At 40.0% G+C, this 26838-nt stretch overlaps 1 protein-coding gene across 3 annotated transcripts in view; it reads right to left on the bottom strand.

Annotated features, from left to right (window-relative positions):
- Positions 1–8956: 8956 nt before the first annotated feature.
- The window catches only part of LOC131678827 (homeobox protein homothorax-like), an 885299-nt gene continuing 867417 nt past the window's right edge, over positions 8957–26838 (bottom strand). For 2 of the 3 annotated variants that reach the window (XM_058959597.1, XM_058960872.1), the window contains 2 exons: positions 9945–10135; positions 8957–9880 (listed from right to left, as the gene is read on the bottom strand). In XM_058959597.1, the coding sequence (XP_058815580.1) occupies positions 9963–10135 (173 nt within the window). In that variant the 3' untranslated portion in view covers positions 8957–9880; positions 9945–9962. The remainder of the gene's footprint in view (positions 9881–9944; positions 10136–26838) is intronic. The other variant, XM_058960309.1, reaches the window with a different exon arrangement.

The raw sequence follows: 26838 nt of genomic DNA on the forward strand, positions 1-26838 counted from the left end.
GAGGTGCAAGGGCAAGGCGGGGGGGGGGGAGGGTCGGCGACGCAATACTCAACTGCATATTTTGCCTTCCATTTGAGACTTGGTTTGAGAAAATCGGTTCAGTCATCACCGATGAACCGATGTGACTTTAATTGTGGAATATGCCCGAAATTCCGGACTTCCGGAATCGTCGATAGTGGACAATATATTCAAAGAATGTTTGATTGGCAATCAGTGATCTAGATCTGCGATTAGAAGTAATTTGGTGACCATTTCAATAGTTTTTAGCCTCTGAGGTATTATGATTGTACCGATTTATATGGAAAATTCCAGTGTATCCTTACCAACACCCCTGTAACTCCGGAAGCAAGAGTCAGAACCGAATGAAATTCAGCAGCAGTCAATGGCATTACTGTATCTTTCATTTGAAATCAAGTTTGTAAAAATCGGTAGATAATTTGTTGTGGAATGGGTGTGATATTAGTTTAGGAACTTGGCGGGTTCCCCGGGGGCGTCATGAACCGTCATAGGTGGCCAATGTGGTCAAAGCTGCTTTGATTGATCATTAGTGATCCAGACCCGCAAACTAGAGTACTGTTACATCAATTTTAATATGTTTTACATCATTTGAACATCATGGTGGTACCAGTTTATATGGGAATTTGCTGTGTGACCGCACTTTTCAACCCGTAACTCCGGAACCGGAAGTCGGATCAACTAAAAATTCAATAGCAGCTTATGGGAGCGTTATACCTTTCAGATGAAACTAAGTTTGCGAAAATCGGTTCAGCCATCTCTGAGAAAATTGTGTGAGTTTAAATGACACACACACACTTACACACACATACATACACACACAGACACGTAACGACGTAACCTTGGAGGTCTACGGGGAGTCAATTCCTGAGGTAGAACTAACCGCAGAACACGCGATTAGCACGGTGGAGGAATGGATGAGCGCGAGAGGCCTGGAGCTCGCTCATCATAAGACGGAGGTAGTTATCGTCAACAACCGCAAGTCGGCACAACATGCAGTTATCCATGTGGGAGAAGTCGCGATCACTTCACAGCGAAGTCTGAAGTCTCTCGGAGTCATTATAGACGACAAGCTGACCTTCGGCAGCCATGTCGACTATACGTGCAAGAGAGCGTCGACTGCTGTTGCGGCACTATCGAGAATGATGTCCAACAGCTCAAAGGTGTGCGCCAGTAGACGTAGGTTACTGGCAGGCGTTGCCGTATCTATCCTCAGGTACGGCGGCCCGTCATGGTCAAGAGCACTGAGGGTAACCAGTTACCTACAGAAACTGGAGAGCACCTACCGCGTGATGTGCCTCAGAGTGATATCTGCCTACCGCACGGTATCACACGATGCATCCTGCGTGATAGCGAGCATGATGCCAGTCGGGCTGGTCATTCGGGAAGATGAGGAGTGCTTTGAGCTACGTGGAAATAGGGGAGCCCGCGAGCGCACCAGGGTGACCTCGGTCGCCAGATGGCAGCGTGAGTGGGACAACTCCTCGAAAGGTAGGTGGACCCACCGGCTGATACCTAGCATATCGAGCTGGGTGGGAAGACCCCATGGGGAAGTTCACTTCCACCTGACACAATTCCTGTCAGGCCATGGCTGTTTCCGTCAGTACCTCAACAGGTTCGGGCACGCGGAGGTCCCAGTCTGCCCGGACTGCCCAGGTGTAGATGGAACTGCCGAACACATACTGTTCGTATGTCATCGGTTCGACGTCGAAAGAAGAGCAATGCTTGACGTCTGTGGCTGGGACACAACCCCGGATACCCTTATTCAGCGGATGTGTCAAACGGTGGAGAAGTGGAACGCAGTCTCGGCTGCTACCATCCAGATTGCCAGTAGGCTACAGGTAATCTGCCGAACCGAGCAACAGACGGCGGGCACGGCTAACTAGTGATTGGTTAGCTGGAGCGAAAAAGGCCAAGCGCAAAATAAGAGAGTGAATGGTCTGTTCATGCCGAGGTAGGTTGGCGCAGCGAATGGCAACCGCGTAAGGGGTAAACCCAGCCACCCCGAAGCAAGACAGAAGAGTGAGTGTATAGGCGTATAAGTGGACTGCCTCATGCCAAGACGGGAGGGCCGTAGCGTAGTATGTTGGAACTAAGCTATCGATGCCTCATGGCGTGGCAGAGGAGTGAAAGGGTGAGCATCCAAGTCAGTCTCACATTGCATGTTAAGGGTGAGCATAAAAGTCAGCCTCACAGGTTGGTAGAGGCTAGCACAAAAGTCAGCCTAGCAAGGAATGAAAAGGTGAGCACAAAAGTCAGCCTCGCATGGTATGTCAGAAGTGGGGCCTAAGAAAAATGTCCCACATGGGATGCCAGAGGGAGTGACAAAGGTACAATAGAGTGGCACGATTGAGAGTGAATCAGGTGATAGGGTGAGCACCCAAGTCAGCCTCACATGGATGGGTAGGGCGAGCACAAAAGTAAGCCTAGCAAGGAATGAGTAAGGTGAGCACACAAGTCAGCCTCGCATGGAACGTAAAAGGTGAGCACAAAAGTCAGCCTCATGTGGGAGTGTTTGAGAGTGAATCAAAGTGTGATTGAGAGAGCACCCAAGTAAGCCTCATACAGGATGTATGATCGCGTGAGTGAGAGTGAATGAGTACATTCAGTACAGCCATCCCCCCAGAAGTAATACCAAGAGGTAGTTCCTGGGAGGAATGATGGCGGAGCCCAATGGAGTTTAGTCGGTATTAATGGCTGGTCACCATTCGAGTCCGACACGCCCCCAGTGCACCCCGTGTGGTAGATTGGACCCTACCGTTAGCACGTGTACTGGGCTAGGACATAAAGGTCTTCTCCATTGTAAAAAAAAAAAAAACACACACACACAGACATTTGCCGATCTCGACGAACTGAATCGAATGGTGTATGACACTCGGCCCTCCGGGCCTTGGTTAAAAAGTCGATTTTTACAGTGATTGCATAGCCTTTCTTTATATGAGAAAGGCAAAAAGGTGCGAAATCGGCAGTCCCAAAAAGTCGATTTTTAGAAAAAAAATTTTTTTCGAGATAACATAAAATCTCGACGTTTCATGCATTTTAAAGATGTTTGGCATCAAAAATACGAATTCGATTTTTGAAATTTCATGAGGTCCCCCCTTTGAAAAAAAAAATTGAGTTCCGGCTTATATGGGAATTTCATATGTGACCGGACGATTTAGTCTATATTTCCGGACCCATATAAGCGATCCGTGCGAAATTTTATTGACATCTATGGGGATATTATAGCTATCATTTGGGACTAAGTTTGTGAAAATCGGCCCAACCATTTTCGGGAAACTGATGTGAGTTCGTAAATTTTGAAAGATGTCCGCTTTTCCCGGGCACTTCCGGAACCGTCTATGGTGGTCAATGTAGTCAACGAAAGTTGGCCGTCGGTGACCTAGAACAGCAAATTTAAGTTGTTTGAGAGACATTTTAGCGAAATTTTTACCTTTTTTGCTTTCATCGGAGTATCGGTTTGAATCACAATTTGCTATGTGATCGCACGCCACAACCTGTAACTTCGGAACCGGAAGTCGGATCGGGATGAAATTAAATAGCCATTTACGGGGACGCAATACCTTTCATTTGAGGCCAAGCTTAGTCGAATCGGTCTAGCCATCTCCGAGAAACCGATGTGACTGTTATTCTGAATTTAGATACTTCCGCCGGGGCTTCCGGAACCGATGATGGTGACCAATGTGGCCAAATAGACTTTGAATGGATGTTAGTGACCTAATACTACAAATCGAAGCAGTTGTGGTCATATTTTGGAAAAAAATTCACCTTTATACATTCATTGCAGAATTTATTAAAATCGACATTTTCTGCGTGTTCGTACTCATCACCCTGTAATTCCGGAACCGGAAGTCGGATCCATTAGAAATTCAATAGCAGCCTATGGGAACGTTGCACCTTTCATTTGAGACTAAGTTTGTCAAAATCGGTTCAGCCATCTCTGAGAAAAATGAGTGACATTTTTGGTCACATACACACACACATACGCACATACACACACATACATACATACACACATACATACACACATACATACACACACAGACATTTGCTGAACTCGACGAACTGAATCGAATGGTATATGTCACTCGGCCCTCCGGGCCTCCGTTAAAAAGTCGGTTTTCAGAGCAATTGCAATACCTTTCTATTGAGAAAGGCAAAAAGGTGCGAAATCGGCAGTCTCAAAAAGTCGATTTTTAGAAAAAAATTTTTTTCGAGATAACATAAAATCTCGACGTTTCATGCATTTTAAAGATGTTTGGCATCAAAAATACGAATTCGATTTCTGAAATTTCATGGGGTCCCCCGTTTGGAAAAAAATTTGAGTTTCGGCTTATATGGGAATTTCATATGTGACCGGACGATTTAGTCTATATTTCCGGACCCATATAAGCGATCCGTACGAAATTTTATAGACTATAGCTATCATTTGGGACTAAGTTTGTGAAAATCGGCCCAACCATTTCAGGGAAACTGATGTGAGTTCGTAAATTTTGAAAGATGGCCGTTTTTCCCGGGCACTTCCGGAACCGTCTATGGTGGTCATGTCAACGAAAGTTTGTTTGGCCGTCGGTGACCTAGAACTGCAAAGTTAAGTTATTTGAGAGACATTTTAGCGAAATTTTTACCTTTTTTGCTTCCATCGGAATATCGGTTTGAATCACAATTTGCTATGTGATCGCACGCCACAACCCGTAACTCCGGAACCGGAAGTCGGTTGGGGATAAAATTTAATAGCCATTTACGACGCAACATCTTTCATTTGAGACTAAGTTTGGTTGATTCGGTCTAGCCATCTCCGAGAAACCGATGTGACTGTTAGTCTGAATTTGGATACTTCCGCCGGGGCTTCCGGAACCGATGATGGTGGCCAATGTGACCAAAGAGACTTTGAATGGCTGTTAATGACCTAGTACTACAAATCGAAGCAGTTGTGGTCACATTTTGGAAAAATTTTCACCATTATACATTCATTGCAGAATTTCTTAAAATCGACATTTTCTGCGTGATCGTACTCATCACCCTGTAATTCCGGAACCGGAAGTCGGATCCATTAGAAATTCAATAGCAGCCTATGGGAACGTTGCACCTTTCATTTGGGATTAAGTTTGTAAAAATCGGTTCATCCATCTCTGAGAAAAGTGAGTGAGATTGTGTTCGCGTACACACACACAGACGCACATACACACACACACACACATACACACACACATACATACACACACAGACATTTGCCGAACTCGACGAACTGAATCGAATGGTATATGTCACTCGGCCCTCCGTTAAAAAGTCGGTTTTCAGAGCAATTGCAATACCATTCTATTGAGAAAGGCAAAAAGGTGCGAAATCGGCAGTCCCAAAAAGTCGATTTTTAGAAAAAAAAATTTTTTTCGAGATAACATAAAATCTCGACGTTTCATGCATTTTAAAGATGTTTGGCATCAAAAATACGAATTCGATTTCTGAAATTTCATGAGGTCCCCCCATTGAAAAAAAATAATGTGTTCCGGCTTATATGGGAATTTCATATGTGACCGGACGATTTAGTCTATATTTCCGGACCCATATAAGCGATCCGTGCGAAATTTTATTGACATCTATGGGGATATTATAGCTATCATTTGGGACTAAGTTTGTGAAAATCGGCCCAACCATTTTCGGGAAACTGATGTGAGTTCGTAAATTTTGAAAGATGGCCGCTTTTCCCGGGCACTTCCGGAACCGTCTATGGTGGTCAATGTAGTCAACGAAAGTTTGGTTGGCCGTCGGTGACCTGGAACAGCAAATTTAAGTTGTTTGAGAGACATTTTAGCGAAATTTTTACCTTTTTTGCTTTCATCGGAGTATCGGTTTGAATCACAATTTGCTATGTGATCGCACGCCACAACCTGTAACTCCGGAACCGGAAGTCGGATCGGGATGAAATTAAATAGCCATTTACGGGGACGCAATACCTTTCATTTGAGGCCAAACTTAGTCGAATCGGTCTAGCCATCTCCGAGAAACCGATGTGACTGTTATTCTGAATTTAGATACTTCCGCTGGGGCTTCCGGAACCGATGATGGCGGCCAATGTGGCCAAATAGACTTTGAATGGATGTTAGTGACCTAATACTACAAATCGAAGCAGTTTGTGGTCATATTTTGGAAAAAAAATTCACCTTTATACATTCATTGCAGAATTTATTAAAATCGACATTTTCTGCGTGTTCGTACTCATCACCCTGTAATTCCGGAACCGGAAGTCGGATCCATTAGAAATTCAATAGCAGCCTATGGGAACGTTGCACCTTTCATTTGAGACTAAGTTTGTCAAAATCGGTTCAGCCATCTCTGAGAAAAATGAGTGACATTTTTGGTCACATACACACACACATACGCACATACACACACACATACATACATACACACATACATACACACACAGACATTTGCCGAACTCGACGAACTGAATCGAATGGTATATGTCACTCGGCCCTCCGGGTCTCCGTTAAAAAGTCGGTTTTCAGAGCAATTGCAATACCTTTCTATTGAGAAAGGCAAAAAGGTGCGAAATCGGCAAAGTCCCAAAAAGCCGATTTAAAAAAAAAAATTTCTTGATAACATAAAATCTCGACGTTTCATGCATTTTAAAGATGTTTGGCATCAAAAATACGAATTCGATTTCTGAAATTTCATGAGGTCCCCCCATTGAAAAAAAATTTTGAGTTCCGGCTTATATGGGAATTTCATGTGTGACCGGACCGTTCAGTCTATATTTCCGGAACCATACAAGCGGTCCGTGCGAAATTTTACAGACATCTGTGGGGATATTATAGCTATCATTTGGGACTAAGTTTGTGAAAATCGGCCCCACCATTTTCGGGAAACTGATGTGAGTTCGTAAATTTTGAAAGATGGCCGCTTTTCCCGGGCACTTCCGGAACCGTCTATGGTGGTCAATGTAGTCAACGAAAGTTTGTTTGGCCGTCGGTGACCTAGAACTGCAAAGTTAAGTTATTTGAGAGACATTTTAGCGAAATTTTTACCTTTTTTGCTTCCATCGGGGTATCGGTTTGAATCACAATTTGCTATGTGATCGCACGCCACAACCCGTAACTCCGGAACCGGAAGTCGGTTCGGGATAAAATTTAATAGCCATTTACGGGGACGCAACATCTTTCATTTGAGACTAAGTTTGGTTGATTCGGTCTAGCCACCTCCGAGAAACCGATGTGAATGTTAGTCTGAATTTGGATACTTCCGCCGGGGCTTCCGGAACCGATGATGGTGGCCAATGTGACCAAAGAGACTTTGAATGGCTGTTAATGACCTAGTACTACAAATCGAAGCAGTTGTGGTCACATTTTGGAAAAATTTTCACCATTATACATTCATTGCAGAATTTCTTAAAATCGACATTTTCTGCGTGATCGTACTCATCACCCTGTAATTCAGGAACCGGGAGTCGGATCCATTAGAAATTCAATAGCAGCCTATGGGAACGTTGCACCTTTCATTTGAGACTAAGTTTGTCAAAATCGGTTCAGCCATCTCTGAGAAAAATGAGTGACATTTTTGGTCACATACACACACATACGCACATGCACACACACATACATACATACACACATACATACACACACAGACATTTGCCGAACTCGACGAACTGAATCGAATGGTATATGTCACTCGGCCCTTCGGGCCTCCGTTAAAAAGTCGGTTTTCAGAGCAATTGCAATACCTTTCTATTGAGAAAGGCAAAAAAGAGAATGTGACTACATTCAGTCGACATAAAAAAGAACAAAGATAATGTTGTTAGTGTTAAAATATTATTATAAGAAACGCCATCTTTCATTACTAAAACCAAAGAGGGCGTTCATCTTTCTATCCTTATCTGGTGTTCTGTATCTACTAGTGTGACTATTGTTCTGATACATAAAATCCACTCTGGATAAGAGCTATTGCTTGTGGCACTTAAAAGTGGCTTCTGCGCACTTACCATTCTTCTGTTGAATTCTTCTCATGGACTGGTTAGTTCGACTGGGCTGTCTATGAAAGTGCCATCTCCATCACTTGAAACACATGTGTTTTGACAGCTCGCAGTTTTAAGATCACTCGTACTGCAGAGTCCAGGTTGGTGGGAAGCGCGAAATAGTATATTCAATGAATATTATTCATAGTTAAGGCTAATTTACAGTTCGAAAAACGTGTCACGGGATTTGGGTCCCTGTGTATTTTAAATGGAGCTCGGGATGTCAAATCCCGTGACGGGAAATGAGCCTACACAAAAATGACAGTTTTCATGAAGTGTAAACTCAACTACGGGAAACATCATGGGATTTTAAAACTCTCGACACAGAAATCCGGCCGCTAACAATTCAAAACAAATTGTTTCCGACGGGGAAAATTGTGTTAGGTTTAAAATTCAGTGCTAGTTTGATACTGTTGCTGTTTTTTAAAAGCGGCAGAACTTTTGTTTTGACAGTTTGGAGAGATGTCGACGGAAAATTTTTCCTGATAAAATCCCGACACAAATCCTGTGACCCATTTCCCGAACTGTAAACTAGCCTTTAGGCGGACGAAAAATCGGAAAACTAGCAGGTCATTTAAGATTGCACGGAGAATGCGCAAAATTCGCAAACGAAAAAAGCAGTTTTTTCCACACCGTATGTCAGATCTTCATAAAAATCAATCAGCGTGTGTAGAATGTTGTTACAGTACTGCTGATTGATTTTTATGAAGATCTGACATACGGTGTAGAAAAAAACTGCTTTTTTCGTTTGCGAATTTTGCGCATTCTCTGTGCAATCTTAAGGAAGAAAATACTGGCATCCCATGCAAATGTTCAAGCTCTAGCTTAATAGTTTGATTGTCGACTTTGTGAGTAAGAACTTTACATGTACGAATAACAAAACGAATACGAAGATATGATGTGGTTTAATACTTGTGCGAATATCTCTTGGTGTTACAGAAAAAAAAAATGTTTATTTTTGTTTTTCTACGCTCGATAACACAAGGAAAGAGTAAAAAAATTATCACCATCACAATAACTTTTCCATGTACATCCTAAGACATGTTATGTGTCGTAATGTTCGATTGGCTCTGGCATTTGACATGTTCAATTGGCTCCGTTCAGTGTCTCCACCTAACTATATTCAGGATGGGGTCCAACATAAGACGTCTTATCAGACAACCGGCTTACTTCCCTACTGCCAGACAATGGCTATGTCTTTAGTAACGACTCTCTCTTAAGAATTAACCGTTTCAGTTTCTTATAATTCTGAGTGTTTCATAAAATAAGCTGTGCTGATTTACATATCATCCTGTTCAGTTTTCTGCTTCCTATTTTCCACATTTAATTAATCTGCTGTAGTAGACTGTGGAAAGCCATGCCTTGAAGGAAATATACTCATATATAACAAATAAATATTCTCTAAGAAACTATAGTAAGTGTTTGGTAAATATATGATGTTGAGAAAGATGCTTTCAAAGTAGGATGGCATTTTTAATAACTGTCTGCAAATTCACTATTCACTATCAGGAGACGAAGAACGAACCATGTTGTGGTGTGTTCATGATGTCTCAGAAGAGTCATGAGTTGTTGTTTTTGTATGCAATGATTCATCCGTGACCCAACTGCCTTTGTTGAAGCGTTTTCCTTTTTTCTTTGCTTGTAAATGTTATTTGACTTTACTCTCGAACGTTCGTCTTTTTTCATAACAGTTTCTTCACTTTTTGGTTCCTCTAGATGGCCACATTGTTTTCGATTGTTTACATAAAGTAATTATGTTCACCGGGAACAGGTTGCTGCTCGATACCTCCACTTGTAATATGTGTGATGTGTTAGAAAGGTATTTCATGACACAATTAACTAAACTAATGGCTAAAATGAAGAAAAGCTCCTATTATATTTATGTCAATGCGGAAACAGTTTGATTGAGCGTTACCTCAAAACATTGCGTTCATTACAAATGGTGAGGGTAATACTCCGCGGCTGGATAATGGTAGCCTTGATGGAAAGTTGGATCACCTGGCGCTCGGTGCATCATCTGAGCTTGACCGTCCATCATGTAGCTCATTGCATCCGGATAGCCGGCTGACGGTCCTGGGTGGGTGTATACTGAAATCGGAGAATAAACTAATCAAAAAAGAAAAAAAACCTTCAGTTAAATATCATCGAAGTTTAATCCTAATACGTGCGTATGCGGTTCATTCTGACTGGCGTGTATGTTAATGATGGTTAGTTAGAATTTTTTTAAACATTATATGGGGATTCAAACCCACACTGGCTACATAAGAGAAACGGCATACCAATTATACTAGGCCCACCCCTAAAAAACGACGCTAACAGCTTCGGACATAAAATAAACGTTTTCAACCATATTTCTCCATTTCCATGTCTGCTCTGGAGACATGAACAATATTTTTGCTGATTCTGCTGGTATTATTTCGCAGCTGAAAGCACCTAGAGGGGATTATACTATAGCACTGGACGATATGCCAACTAGTATTGATATTGGTGTATCGTTATATTAACCCTAGAACGTTGACTTGGGCTACAAAAGTACTCCACGCCATCTTTGGAGTCACGTGAAGACGAGAATTCGGCATTTACCAACCTGGAACCCAAACCATAATTCAATTTAAAGTTCATAGTGAGAATAAGAAATGGTGGTAAAGCCAGTTTGCTTTTGGGAAGCTGGAGTCAAAGTTGGCGTGGGGCTGCCGTTAACGTTTCGTTCTGCCAGTGGAAATGTGACTCGTGACCAAAGCTGGAAACGTGACATTTTTTATGAACGTCATAAGCTTACAAACTTTCACGCTGCTGCCCGAGCAGGAAAGTCATAGACGAATTTTATGGTTGGTGTACGTATGAATGTCGTTCAATGAATGTAATATCTTTAGTGTGCGTGAATACCGCCACACAGAAGTTGTTTTTTTCGGCCACCAGGACTGGAAGAAGTATTTTCGAATGTCATTTTAATGCGAATGTTCGGGAAAAACCAACACGACAGCCCCGGTGCAAGCTTGACTACGGCTGCTGTGCATGTAAACGGACGAGAGAAAAGCAAAAACGTTTGTGCTGCTGAGCGTGATGTGATGTGATGTGAAGCCACCATCAGTTCAAGGTTTTTCCAGTGAATGCGGGTAGACTTACGGTAGCTCCGAAATAGTTTATCATGAAACCTTCATATTATTGCTGTTACTGAAGGGAAGACAAAAGGTTTTGCAAGTCCGTAACCAGAGACACTTGCGAGCATCCCGGGGGAAAAAGAATTCCTTCCAGCAATAACTTCCAGTCAAAGGATAAAAGATTTCGCTATATCTGCTTAACCCACCTGATGGTTTGTTTTGAGAAGGGTGCGTCAAACTCATATAAGACCTTGTGAAGGAAACAAGTTTCCTTCGAATGACTCGGGCTGGCTATCCACGTTCCTTCGTCCAGTCCTAAATTCGTATGATACCCAGGTGCTCCCATCCCCTCCCAGTTTTCAATTGTTTTACATATAGTGTATTTAGTGCATTCCATTTAGCATATGTAATATAATATGGTATATTGAACAATCTTATATAAAATATTATATTGTGTATAATGGTCTGCAACCTAAAAGGAATTATTTTAACTAAAAATGTAATGTAACCGATGAAATTCCATGTGCCTGCAGTTGATATAAACAATAGTACGAAAAACACGTTGATAAGAAATATAGTAAAGTGTATAATTGGGCCAATTTTGGGGTCCTATGTTATAAATGTCTGCTGGGCATGATAAATAAATGTGAATAATATATTAAGTTCAATATAAATACTAGAATTGATGAATACTGAGATAAATATCGAGTAAAAAGATTGTACAAAATGCGATAAATGAATTGTAATATGATAGGATACCATGATTTTATGGAAGAATTATATGACACTGTAAATTTATCTTTTGCTATAGTAATATTTAAAAAAAAAATTTGATAATACTATGATACTATAATATGATGGATACAATAGTACTATAATATGACAGTCTTATACAATGATACAAGGATAATATGATAGTATTGTAGTACAATATATGATAAAAGATATGATACTATTATATGCTAATGCGATATAGTAGTACGATACGATAGTACAATTAAATACATTATTTGACATTATATAATATATTATGATTGTGACATGATATGATAGGAAAATAATTGGGTAATATGGTACGGTCGTGATTCTCTGGTCAGTGAGTTTTATTAACAAATTCCTATAGAATAAATAATTAGCACACATTAAACTTGGGTAATACATATTTTTCAACATTTTTCAGCATTTATTCTCAAATGCGCCAATTCAATTCGTCGCCTCAAAATGATTGAATGGCTCGTTTCCAATGAAACGTACCATAGCTGAGCCGCATACCGATTGCCTGGTCACACTGTATAGGTAAACACTGGTGCACAGCATTTTCGGGACCTCACGAGCGAAAACCCACACACATGCGCAAGCCTATTCATACTTATGGGAAGACTGATTTATTATATATAAAACGTACGATGATGCTATATAGAATGAAGTTGATGATAAGTTCTCGCGTACTTCTTGACATGGACTTTTATCACCGCTTCACCATTAATCCTCCCAACAATGCTCCAGTCCTGTACATATCGGAAGAGTATGATTTCGACTAGCATATCATGCAAAGAGTCAAGTTGCAAACGCAAATGCTACAGTGTTATTAGTAGAAGAGAAAGCAAACAAAGAGAGGCCCTCACGCGCACATAGGAAACTTTCAACAAGTTTGCTTGAGTTAATATATTAACCCTGTATTCCATCACCATTTTTCACCTTCAATGATACAATCTCTCCTTGCTGTACTATGGTATATATAGTTAATAATAGGTAGTATATATTATAGAATATGTTATTGATGCGTGACTACTCTTTCTGAAATAGTTTTTTCGTTTATATACATAGTAATGAGCCGCGGAGGGCTGAATAAATCAGGGATAGAATAGAGGAAAACTATCTCCTCTATAACACCAACACTATACACACGAAGAAAAACATCAACTCAAATAAAACACTGGAATTAAAAGCTATACCAACCACGATTCATACCATACGTCAAGCATCCGTCATCGCACAGCACGTCAACGTAGCATCAGATTTAGTTACATGCAGTGAAGTCGAGGTAGTCACACATTTTTGCAATATTCACACACAACATTAACGGCACGGAAAGTTTCAACGTACGACGCGTGAACGGGTGCGCTAAACTCATTTTACTTCTCGTGACGTCTGAATCGGGCTTGACCCATCACACATACATAGAGCTTGTTACTATGTTTTAATTGCCACAAGGTTCTACTGTATCGATTTTGTTGGCTATTTTCGGCAAATTTACATAGAGCTTGTTTCCTATATGTATATGCTAAGATGTTAAAAATGACGCTGGTTCGAAATCTAAACTGGGATATGCATATATTCTCATCAGGGGACAAAAATGCCACAATGAATAATTTAAATGTTGTGAATCATTTGACTTATCTTGTAAATAGTACATCCGTCGTACTATACTCTGGTTCTGGTAATTTGCCCAATCCTTTGGCACACCACAGGTTCATTTGTGCCATTTTCTTCTTGATTCTCGGGGGGCACCTTTGATTTCCTGCGTTCGTCACCAATACATATACTACCTCTCGCCATTTATTCGTAATATTACACATACGACAACACTATCATATATTGAATTCCACAGACACTACAACTTGTTCCAACGTGCGCCAGGATGGCATAACACCGCTATTTTCTCGAAGTGGAAACAAACACATCTAGCAGAGCAATTTAGAAACAACCTCTCCCGACGGCTCTTCTAAGCGAACTGAAAACGTTTGTGCTGCTGAGCGTGCCTATTAAATTTTCGTGAAAGTTCGGTTATTCGGCTTGGTGCCGTAGTTTGGTTTGGTTCGCTGACAGTTGCAAATGTAGGTGAATGGCCCGTTTGTCTAACTTTCATCATCCGTTGCGTTGGAACTATTGCAAACAAATTTCATAGCAGCGGTTCTAATTAAATGTAGTGAACGACATTCGTGGCTTATATTTGCAAGATTGGAATATGCGGCAGTTCTTTTTTCGAAAGGACTGCAAGCAAAATATTAGCGGTCACCTAGTATAGTTGGAAGGGAAATTGTTGGCCGTTGAAAATCAGTAGTTTTGTACATTTACAATGCGCATGAGGGTCCGCCGATGCGTTTAATGAATTTTTTAAATTTTTTTGGTTATGAGTTTTGTATTGAAGGAGAAATTGTTGGCCATTGAAAATCAATAGTTTTGGACATTTACAATGCGTAGGGTGGTCCGCCGATGCGTCAAATGCTGCATCTGCTTTATTTTGTCGAAATTAAATTTTAACGATCTTGTACTAAATTTCAAAATATTCACAAGAGACGTAAAAATTTGCTATGATTTTTTTTATTAGTCACATTCTGATTGGTTTCCATTATTCACTGCGTGGCGCGTAATAAGACTATGGTCTAAGTCATGTCTTTGGTTTGCGCTTAAACCTTTATTATAGAAGAACGAACAGTGATTTAGTAGGTAACAATTTTAGACTTGGTGAACTACTCCAAATGGGGCGATTTGTAATTATTGATGATCGGAAAATTCAGCAAAACTCCATAGTTTACAGGAAAGCTAACAGCCTTGGTATGCAGGTCGAAACCAATTTACAGAAAATCAAGAGAGGAAATTCGAGCAACCTGCTCGGATTTACTGCCATTCTCGCTTTGATTTCCTGTTATTAATAGTGTTTCTTACATTTACCATCTGTTGAAATCGACAAAAGTCGCACCACTTATCAGTTATTGATTTCAAAGTGGCCCAGATTTCGAAATAAATGAAGGTGCCGCATTCGAAAAATATTTTCTGCTGAAATGAGTCATGCCATTCCGAATCAATTAAAAACAATAAACATGTTTTTTGATCAGCACAAATCAATCATCTGAGAATGAGGTCATCAGTTTGAGCACCCAATTTAAATTTGAAGCTTTTTCTCGAATTTTTTAAAAAAATATTCGAGGACCGGTACTTTACCGATACTGAGGGCTTCAGTACCGTAGTACCGATTCTCGCCAAAAAGGGTCGGTACTGCGAACCCTAATTTAAACTCAAACAAACAATTTAAGTACCGGTTCATATAAATTTGATTGAAAATGTGCCTTAAAACTGAGTTCGAAATCAGGGTCAATATGACCCGTTAACACCCATTACAAAAAGTTAACACCTAAAGAAGGTTAAAAATTAATTATTTATTTATCAAAAATTAATACGCATGTTCACATCAAAGACAAAACAATGTGTAAATTCACTTCAAAGTGAAAATTTGTCCAGAGTTGATGTAGTTACCCGTTGGATTAAGCGTTGCGTTCAGTCGTGAGATAGACGTTAGGAAGTATATGAATGCGCAGATCACCAAGTAATCCACCTAGTAGTGAGAAAACAGTTTTCTACCATAATTCATATTCATATTATACTCGTACCATCACCGAGAGCAACTGTATTTTTGAATAACATAATGCTGGTGAAAATTTATCTTCTTTTGCAAGATTTATGTTATACTAATTATTGTGTAACAAATTACCAGCTGCATTATGTATAATAAAGATGCAAGGAATCCTAATTTCGCCCCATATACAAAACATGTTTTAATCCACCTAGCGGTGCAATTGTGCCTTTCTCAATCATGAACACGAGAATTTTTTACTTGCTTATATTCATTAAAAGCTTTCAAATGTATACATTATAATTTTATTAAACATGACTTGACAACTACATACAAGAAAAGAAAACATTATTCGAGTTCTAAAATTTTGCAAAAGAAAAACCAGCCACGGTAATATTGAATTGAAAAACCTGTTTTAATCCACCTAGAGGTGCAATTGTGCCTTTCTCATTTCTCCAAACTATGATATAATAGCTGGTTCGTACAATATAACATTATGGAAATCTCTTTCATTCTTATTACACTTGGCAAGTACATATATAAGAGCACCTTTTTGCATTCATCGCGGTATCGGTTTGAATCGGAGTTTTCTATGTGATCGCACTCCACAACCCGTAACTCCGGAGCCGGAAGTCGGATGGAGATGGAATTTAATAATAGTTTCCGGGGACGCGACACCTTTCATTTGAGACTAAGTTGATCAAATCGGTCTAGACATTTTAGAGAAACCAATATAACCGTTATTCTGAATTTGGATACTTCAGGATCCGTCGATGGTGGCCAGTGTGACCAAAGAGCCTTTGAATGACTGTTGGGGACCTAGATCTACAAATTCAACAGTTGTGCACATTTTGGAAAAAAAAAATTCACCTTTTTACATTCATCGCAAAATTCGTTAGAATCGGAATTTGCTGCGTGATCGTACGTATCACCCTGTAATTCAGGAACCAGAACTCGGATCCACACAAAATTCAACAGCAGCTGATGGACCTTTCATTTAAAATCAAGTTTGTCAAAATCGGTTCAGAAAATTCCGAGAAACCGATGTGGACAAATCAACAAATTTTGTTTTGTAACCATACTCTTCAACTTGTAATCCGCATCAAGATGTCGGTTGAAAATGAAATTCAATAGCAACATATGGGAAAATTATATCTTTCTTTTGAATTTTAGTTTGTAAAAATCGGTTCAGCCATCTCCGAGAAACCGATGTGTACATTTTGTTAACAAATCCGCACATACATACATACACACATACATACATACATACGTACATACATACGTACCTACATACATACATACATACATACATACATACATACATACACACAGATATTTTGTGATCTCGGCGAATTGAGTCGAATGTTATATGAGACTCGGCCCTCCGGGCCTCGGTTACAAAGTCGGTTTTTGGAGCAATTGCATAACCTTTCTATATAAGAAAGGCAAAAGAATAATATTTAATTAGCTTAATAAGCATGAGTTCAATGTTATCTTCATGTGATTATAATTTGGAAAGGTTGGTGGAATGGGTTTGAACATGTAGGGAATGGAGGATTAGTGGAGTGGGAGTGGAGGATGCGTCAGAAATCCTTCATCTTATTTTGGTATACGGGGTGGATGAAGGAAATGCGGGCGTGAGGGTGGTCCAAGAGGAGGGGAGTGATGAAGGAGGGAGGTGCAAGGGCAAGGCGGAGGGGGGGGGGGGAGGGGCGGCGACGCAATACTCAACTGCATATTTTGCCTTCCATTTGAGACTTGGTTTGAGAAAATCGGTTCAGCCATCACCGATGAACCGATGTGACTTTAATTGTGGAATATGCCCGAAATTCCGGACTTCCGGAATCGTCGATAGTGGACAATATATTCAAAGAATGTTTGATTGGCAATCAGTGATCTAGATCTGCGATTAGAAGTAATTTGGTGACCATTTCAATAGTTTTTAGCCTCTGAGGTATTACGATTGTACCGATTTACATGGAAAATTCCAGTGTATCCTTACTAACACCCCTGTAACTCCGGAAGCAAGAGTCAGACCCGAATGAAATTCAGCAGCAGTCAATGTCATTACTGTATCTTTCATTTGAAATCAAGTTTGTAAAAATCGGTAGAGAATTCGTTGTGGAATGGGTGTGATATTAATTTAGGAACTTGGCGGGTTCCCCGGGGGCGTCATGAACCGTCATAGGTGGCCAATGTGGTCAAAGCTGCTTTGATTGATCATTAGTGATCCAGACCCGCAAACTAGAGTACTGTTACATCAATTTTAATATGTTTTACATCATTTGAACATCATGGTGGTACCAGTTTATATGGGAATTTGCTGTGTGACCGCACTTTTCAACCCGTAACTCCGGAACCGGAAGTCGGATCAACTAAAAATTCAATAGCAGCTTATGGGAGCGTTATACCTTTCAGATGAAACTAAGTTTGCGAAAATCGGCTCAGCCATCTCTGAGAAAATTGTGTGAGTTTAAATGACACACACATACAAACACACACAGACATTTGCCGATCTCGACGAACTGAATCGAATGGTGTATGACACTCGGCCCTCCGGGCCTTGGTTAAAAAGTCGATTTTTACAGTGATTGCATAGCCTTTCTTTATATGAGAAAGGCAAAAAGGTGCGAAATCGGCAGTCCCAAAAAATAGATTTTTAGAAAAAAATTTTTTTCGAGATAACATAAAATCTCGACGTTTCATGCATTTTAAAGATGTTTGGCATCAAAAATACGAATTCGATTTCTGAAATTTCATGAGGTCCCCCCTTTGAAAAAAAATTGAGTTCCGGCTTATATGGGAATTTCATATGTGACCGGACGATTTAGTCTATATTTCCGGACCCATATAAGCGATCCGTGCGAAATTTTATTGACATCTATGGGGATATTATAGCTATCATTTGGGACTAAGTTTGTGAAAATCGGCCCAACCATTTTCGGGAAACTGATGTGAGTTCGTAAATTTTGAAAGATGTCCGCTTTTCCCGGGCACTTCCGGAACCGTCTATGGTGGTCAATGTAGTCAACGAAAGTTTGGTTGGCCGTCGGTGACCTAGAACAGCAAATTTAAGTTGTTTGAGAGACTTTTTGGCGAAATTTTTACCTTTTTTGCTTTCATCGGAGTATCGGTTTGAATCACAATTTGCTATGTGATCGCACGCCACAACCTGTAACTTCGGAACCGGAAGTCGGATCGGGATGAAATTAAATAGCCATTTACGGGGACGCAATACCTTTCATTTGAGGCCAAGCTTAGTCGAATCGGTCTAGCCATCTCCGAGAAACCGATGTGAATGTTATTCTGAATTTAGATACTTCCGCCGAGGCTTCCGGAACCGATGATGGCGGCCAATGTGGCCAAATAGACTTTGAATGGATGTTAGTGACCTAATACTACAAATCGAAGCAGTTTGTGGTCATATTTTGGAAAAAAATTCACCTTTATACATTCATTGCAAAATTTATTAAAATCGACATTTTCTGCGTGTTCGTACTCATCACCCTGTAATTCAGGAACCGGAAGTCGGATCCATTAGAAATTCAATAGCAGCCTATGGGAACGTTGCACCTTTCATTTGAGACTAAGTTTGTCAAAATCGGTTCAGCCATCTCTGAGAAAAATGAGTGACATTTTTGGTCACATACACACACATACGCACATACACACACACATACATACATACACACATACATACACACAGACATTTGCCGAACTCGACGAACTGAATCGAATGGTATATGTCACTCGGCCCTCCGGGCCTCCGTTAAAAAGTCGGTTTTCAGAGCAATTGCAATACCTTTCTATTGAGAAAGGCAAAAAGGTGCGAAATCGGCAAAGTCCCAAAAAGTCGATCTAAAAAAAAAAAAAATTCTTGATAACATAAAATCTCGACGTTTCATGCATTTTAAAGATGTTTGGCATCAAAAATACGAATTCGATTTCTGAAATTTCATGAGGTCCCCCCTTTGAAAAAAAATTTGAGTTCCGGCTTATATGGGAATTTCATGTGTGACCGGACCGTTCAGTCTTATATGGGAATTTCATGTGTGACCGGACCGTTCAGTCTATATTTCCGGAACCATACAAGCGGTCCGTGCGAAATTTTACAGACATCTGTGGGGATAATATAGCTATCATTTGGGACTAAGTTTGTGAAAATCGGCCCAACCATTTCCGAGAAACTGATATGAGTTTGCTAGTTATGAAAGATGGCCGTTTTTCCCGGGCACTTCCGGAACCGTCTATGGTGGTCAATGTAGTCAACAAAAGTTTGGTTGGCCGTCGGTGACCTAGAACTGCAAAGTTAAGTTATTTGAGAGACATTTTAGCGAAATTTTTACCTTTTTTGCTTCCATCGGGGTATCAGTTTGAATCACAATTTGCTATGTGATCGCACTCCACAACCCGTAACTCCGGAACCGGAAGTCGGTTGGGGATAAAATTTAATAGCCATTGACGGGGACGCAACATCTTTCATTTGAGACTAAGTTTGGTTGATTCGGTCTAGCCACCTCCGAGAAACCGATGTGACTGTTAGTCTGAATTTGGATACTTCCGCCGGGGCTTCCGGAACCGATGATGGTGGCCAATGTGACCAAAGAGACTTTGAATGGCTGTTAATGACCTAGTACTACAAATCGAAGCAGTTGTGGTCACATTTTGGAAAAATTTTCACCATTATACATTCATTGCAGAATTTCTTAAAATCGACATTTTCTGCGTGATCATACTCATCACCCTGTAATTCCGGAACCGGAAGTCGGATCCATTAGAAATTCAATAGCAGCCTATGGGAACGTTGCACCTTTCATTTGAGACTAAGTTTGTCAAAATCGGTTCAGCCATCTCTGAGAAAAATGAGTGACATTTTTGGTCACATACATACACATACGCACATGCACACACACATACATACATACACACATACATACACACACAGACATTTGCCGAACTCGACGAACTGAATCGAATGGTATATGTCACTCGGCCCTCCGGGCCTCCGTTAAAAAGTCGGTTTTCAGAGCAATTGCAATACCTTTCTGTTGAGAAAGGCAAAAAGGTGCGAAATCGGCAAAGTCCTAAAAAGTCGATTTAAAATAAAAAAAATTCTTGATAACATAAAATCTCGACGTTTCATGCATTTTAAAGATGTTTGGCATCAAAAATACGAATTCGATTTCTGAAATTTCATGGGGTCCCCCCTTTGAAAAAAATTTTGAGTTCCGGCTTATATGGGAATTTCATGTGTGACCGGACCGTTCAGTCTATATTTCCGGAACCATACAAGCGGTCCGTGCGAAATTTTACAGACATCTGTGGGGATAATATAGCTATCATTTGGGACTAAGTTTGTGAAAATCGGCCCAACCATTTCCGAGAAACTGATATGAGTTTGCTAGTTATGAAAGATGGCCGCTTTTCCCGGGCACTTCCGGAACCGTCTATGGTGGTCAATGTAGTCAACGAAAGTTTGTTTGACCGTCGGTGACCTAGAACTGCAAAGATAAGTTATTTGAGAGACATTTTAGCGAAATTTTTACCTTTTTTGCTTCCATCGGGGTATCGGTTTGAATCACAATTTGCTATGTGATCGCACGCCACAACCCGTAACTCCGGAACCGGAAGTCGGTTGGGGATAAAATTTAATAGCCATTTACGGGGACGCAACATCTTTCATTAGAGACTAAGTTTGGTTGATTCGGTCTAGCCACCTCCGAGAAACCGATGTGACTGTTAGTCTGAATTTGGATACTTCCGCCGGGGCTTCCGGAACCGATGATGGTGGCCAATGTGACCAAAGAGACTTTGAATGGCTGTTAATGACCTAGTACTACAAATCGAAGCAGTTGTGGTCACATTTTGGAAAAATTTTCACCATTATACATTCATTGCAGAATTTCTTAAAATCGACATTTTCTGCGTGATCGTACTCATCACCCTGTAATTCCGGAACCGGAAGTCGGATCCATTAGAAATTCAATAGCAGCCTATGGGAACGTTGCACCTTTCATTTGGGACTAAGTTTGTAAAAATCGGTTCATCCATCTCTGAGAAAAGTGAGTGAGATTGTGTTCGCGTACACACACACAGACGCACATACACACACATACATACACACACATACATACACACACAGACATTTGCCGAACTCGACGAACTGAATCGAATGGTATATGTCACTCGGCCCTCCGGGCCTCCGTTAAAAAATCGGTTTTCAGAGCAATTGCAATACCTTTCTATTGAGAAAGGCAAAAAGTAGCGAAAGTCCCAAAAAGTCGATTTTTATAAAAAAAACCTTTTTTAATCCACCTAGAGGTGCAATTGTGCCTTTCTCATTTCTCCAAATTATGATTTAATAGCTGATTCGTACAATATAACTTTATGGAAATGTCTTTCATTCTTATTACACTTGGTAAGTATATATAAGAGCACCTTTTTGCATTCATCACGGTATCGGTTTGAATCGGAGTTTTCTATGTGATCGACCTCCACAACCCGTAACTCCGGTGCTGGAAGTCGGATGGAGATGGAATTTAATATCAGTTTCTGGGGACGCAACACCTTTCATTTGAGACTAAGTTGAGCAAATCTAGCCATTTTCGAGAAACCAATATAACCGTTATTCTGACTTTGGATGCTTCCGGATCCGTCGATGGTGGCCAGTGTGGCCAAAGAGACTTTGAATGACTGTTGGGGACCTAGATCTACAAATTCAACAGTTGTGTTTACATTTTGGAAAAAAAATCACCTTTTTACATTCATCGCAGAATTCGTTAGAATCGGGATTTGCTGCGTGATCGTACGTATCACCCTGTAATTCAGGAACCAGAACTCGGATCCACACAAAATTCAACAGCAGCTGATGGACCTTTCATTTAAAATTAAGTTTGTCAAAATCGGTTCAGAAAATTCCGAGAAACCGATTTGGAAAAATCAACAAATTTTGTTTTGTAACCATACTCTTCAACTCGTAATTCGGAACAAGATGTCGGTTGAAAATGAAATTCAATAGCAACCTATGGGAATATTATACCTTTCATTTGAATCTTAGTTTGTAAAAATCGGTTCAGCCATCTCCGAGTAACCGATGGGGACATTTTGTTAACAAATCCGCACATACACACACATACATACACACATACACATACACACATACACATACACACATACATACATACACACATACATACACACAGATATTTTGCGATCTCGGCGAACTGAGTCGAATGTTATATGAGACTCGGCCCTCCGGGCCTCGGTTAGAAAGTCCGTTTTTGGAGCAATTGCATAACCTTTCTATATAAAAAAGGCAAAAGAATAATATTTAATTAGCTTAATAAGCATGAGTTCAATGTTATATTCATGTGATTATTATTTGCAAAGGTTGGTGGAATGCGTTTGAACGTGTAGGGAATGGGGGTTTAGTAGAGTGGGTGTGGAGGATGCGTCAGAAATCCTTCATCTTATTTCGGTATACGGGGTGTATGAAGGAAATCTGGGCGTGAGGGTGATCCAAGAAGAGGGGAGTAATGAAGGAGGGAGGTGTAAGGGCAAGGTGGGGAGGGGGGGGGGGTGAAGGGGCGGCTACGCAATACTCAACTGCATATTTTGCCTTCCATTTGAGACTTGGTTTGAGAAAATCGGTTCAGTCATCACCGATGAACCGATGTGACTTTAATTGTGGAATATGCCCGGAATTCCGGACTTCCGGAATCGTCGATAGTGGACAATATATTCAAAGAATGTTTGATTGGCAATCAGTGATCTAGATCTACGATTAGAAGTAATTTGGTGACCATTTCAATAGTTTTTAGCCTCTGAGGTATTACGATTGTACCGATTTATATGGGAAATTCCAGTGTATCCTTACTAACACCCCTGTAACTCCGGAAGCAAGAGTCAGAACCGAATGAAATTCAGCAGCAGTCAATGGCATTACTGTATCTTTCATTTGAAATTAAGTTCGTAAAAATCGGTAGAGAATTCGTTGTGGAATGGGTGTGATATTAGCTTAGGAACTTGGCGGGTTCCCCGAGGGCGTCATGAACCGTCATAGGTGGCCAATGTGGTCAAAGCTGCTTTGATTGATCATTAGTGATCCAGACCCGCAAACTAGAGTAATGTTACATCAATTTTAATATGTTTTACATCATTTGAACATCATGGTGGTACCAGTTTATATGGGAATTTGCTGTGAGACCGCACTCTTCAACCCGTAACTCCGGAACCGAAAGTCGGATCAACTAAAAATTCAATAGCAGCTTATGGGAGCGTTATACCTTTCAGATGAAACTAAGTTTGCGAAAATCGGTTCAGCCATCTCTGAGAAAATTGTGTGAGTTTAAATGACACACACACACACATACACACACACACATACACACACATACATACACACACACAGACATTTGCCGATCTCGACGAACTGAATCGAATGGTGTATGATACTCGGCCCTCCGGGCCTCGGTTAAAAAGTCGATTTTTACAGTGATTGCATAGCCTTTCTTTATATGAGAAAGGCAAAAAATTTCGATGTAACATAAAATCTCGACGTTTCATGCATTTTAAAGATGTTTGGCATCAAAAATACGAATTCGATTTCTGCAATTTCATGGGGTCCCCCCCCTTTGAAAAAAATTTTGAGTTCCAGCTTATATGAGAATTTCATATGTGACCGGACGATTTAGTCTATATTTCCGGACCCATATATACGTACGAAATTTTATAAACATCTGTGGGGATATTATAGCTATCATTTGGGACTAAGTTTGTGAAAATCGGCCCAACCATTTCCGGGAAACTGATGTGAGTTCGTAAATTTTGAAAGATGGCCGCTTTTCCCGGGCACTTCCGGAACCGTCTATGGTGATCAATGTAGTCAACGAAAGTTTGGTTGGCCGTCGGTGACCTAGAACAGCAAATTTAAGTTATTTGAGAGACATTTTAGCGAAATTTTTACCTTTTTTGCTTCCATCGGAGTATCGGTTTGAATCACAATTTGCTATGTGATCGCACGCCACAACTTGTAACTCCGGAATCGGAAATCGGATCGGGATGAAATTAAATAAACATTTACGGGGACGCAATACCTTTCATTTGAGACCAAGTTTAGTTGAATCGGTCTAGCCATCTCCGAGAAACCGATGTGACTGTTATTCTGAATTTAGATACTTCCGCCGAGGCTTCCGGAACCGATGATGGTGGCCAATGTGGCCAAATAGACTTTGAATGGATGTTAGTGACCTAATACTATAAATCGAAGCAGTTGTGGTCATATTTTGGAAAAATTTTCACCTTTATACATTCATTGCAGAATTTATTAAAATCGACATTTTCTGCGTGTTCGTACTCATCACCCTGTAATTCCGGAACCGAAAGTCCGATCCATTAGAAATTCAATAGCAGCCTATAGGAACGTTGCACCTTTCATTTGAGACTAAGTTTGTCAAAATCGGTTCAGCCATCTCTGAGAAAAATGAGTGACATTTTTGGTCACACACACACATACACACACACACACATACATTTGCCGAACTCGACGAACTGAATCGAATGGTATATGTCACTCGGCCCTCCGGGCCTCCGTTAAAAGTCGGCTTTCAGAGCAATTGCAATACCTTTCTATTGAGAAAGGCAAAAATGTCACAGCACTAACCATCCTTTACCATTCCTCGCTTGTCGCAGTCCAAGGACACTTCAAATGGCTAATGGCTTTTCGATGGCATAGCAATTAGCCATTGTTTTGTATACACTGATAATAATTCACACGTTATTATCAAGTGTTTCACACTTGAATTTGTGCCATTGGATTAACCACACAAAATTCATATGCGAAACACTTGAAATTCAGCAATCACGACGAACAAGCAATTCAATATCACAACACGTGAGTTTGAAGTGTTTTGCATATGAAAATAATGAATCCACAACTTAACAATCAATAACATTTCTAAAGCAATTCAATGTTGTCTTATTATAATATAAGTGGCCTTCCCTTAAGTTTGGAGTCATCAACATTTGAAATTCAAAAGAAACATTCTATTTCAGATGATATATTTGTTTCTATTATTTATTTAATGGTTTATTTAATTTTCATGTGGTTGAATGGATTTTGTGAGCGCTGGAAATTTTGCAACAACACTCGATAATGTTTCTATGGAATCGTCATGCTGAAAATAATGACAATGTGTTCTAAACAAATATTTTACATATATTTACCTAAGAAATATTCCTGATTTTTCTCGACTGGTTCGTGCTAGCTCATCATTGCTGAGTACGTATTATCTCCCGATTGTAATTTTTTTTGTGTATAAATAATAGTAATCAAATTTGGAAAATTCATGGAATATCCGATATTGCAAAATGTGTCGAGGAAATGTAGCTTTTCATTCCTTCCATTGGCCATTTTCGCCATGATGTTTCACGTATAGCGAAAACATAGGGAAATTGTGGGAGAGATGGCGCACATTTCTTAAAATCGATCCTGCATCAAAGTAAACCATTCAATATTTGATAAAATCATTTTTATCAATTGCGACAAGTTTCTAAAACACAGTGAAATGGTTTTTATCGTGAAAAAAAAAATTCATCAAATTTCCATGAACATTTAAAAAAGATCATTGCGGGAGAGATGCCGCATGTGCGGGTGAGACGCCGCACCATGGTCACAAACTGAAAAATTGTAAACAAAAGTATTTTTAGCTATCGTTGATGTTTTTGTGATTAGGGGTCTTCAACTGAGTTTCATGAAGTTTGATTACACCTATAAATCGGCAGGCACCTTCATTTTTCTTAAGAGGGTAATACCATTTCTAGAAACATTTTTTATTCAACATTTTAAAAATAACTAAATTAAGGGTACTATTTAATTATATGTTTGTACAAGTGATGTATATCTATGTGTTGGTAGGGGTTCGTTAGAAGCAGTTTTGGTTGTTTCATCCAACAACGAATTTATATAACTTAGGTTTGTTCTTGAAAGATTAATTTTGAAAAAGCAGCAATTCGTTGAAATTTTCGTTTTTATTCCGATATTGACAACGCTACAAATCAATCCGTCCACGAAAATTAGTGCCTAAACCTATAAAGAATAAATCGAAGTATCTAATACTTAGATGCATATCGCCCGTTTAAATATATAGTTAAATAGACTCATATTCCTATATGTCACTGTGCTAGGTCCGTTAGTTTGTGGATATGCCTTATTAATAACACGGTGTTCCTAAAACCGTCATTAACAAAAAAATGACCATAAATTTGTCACACGGCATTCGAAAGATACAGTACCCAAGCATCTTCTCAGTGAATTTCAAAATGATCCATCGAGAGATTCGAGAGAAATTTCGATT

Source organism: Topomyia yanbarensis, chromosome 1, assembly GCF_030247195.1.
Source record: "Topomyia yanbarensis strain Yona2022 chromosome 1, ASM3024719v1, whole genome shotgun sequence".
In the NCBI taxonomy this organism is placed as follows: Eukaryota; Metazoa; Arthropoda; class Insecta; order Diptera; family Culicidae; genus Topomyia; species Topomyia yanbarensis.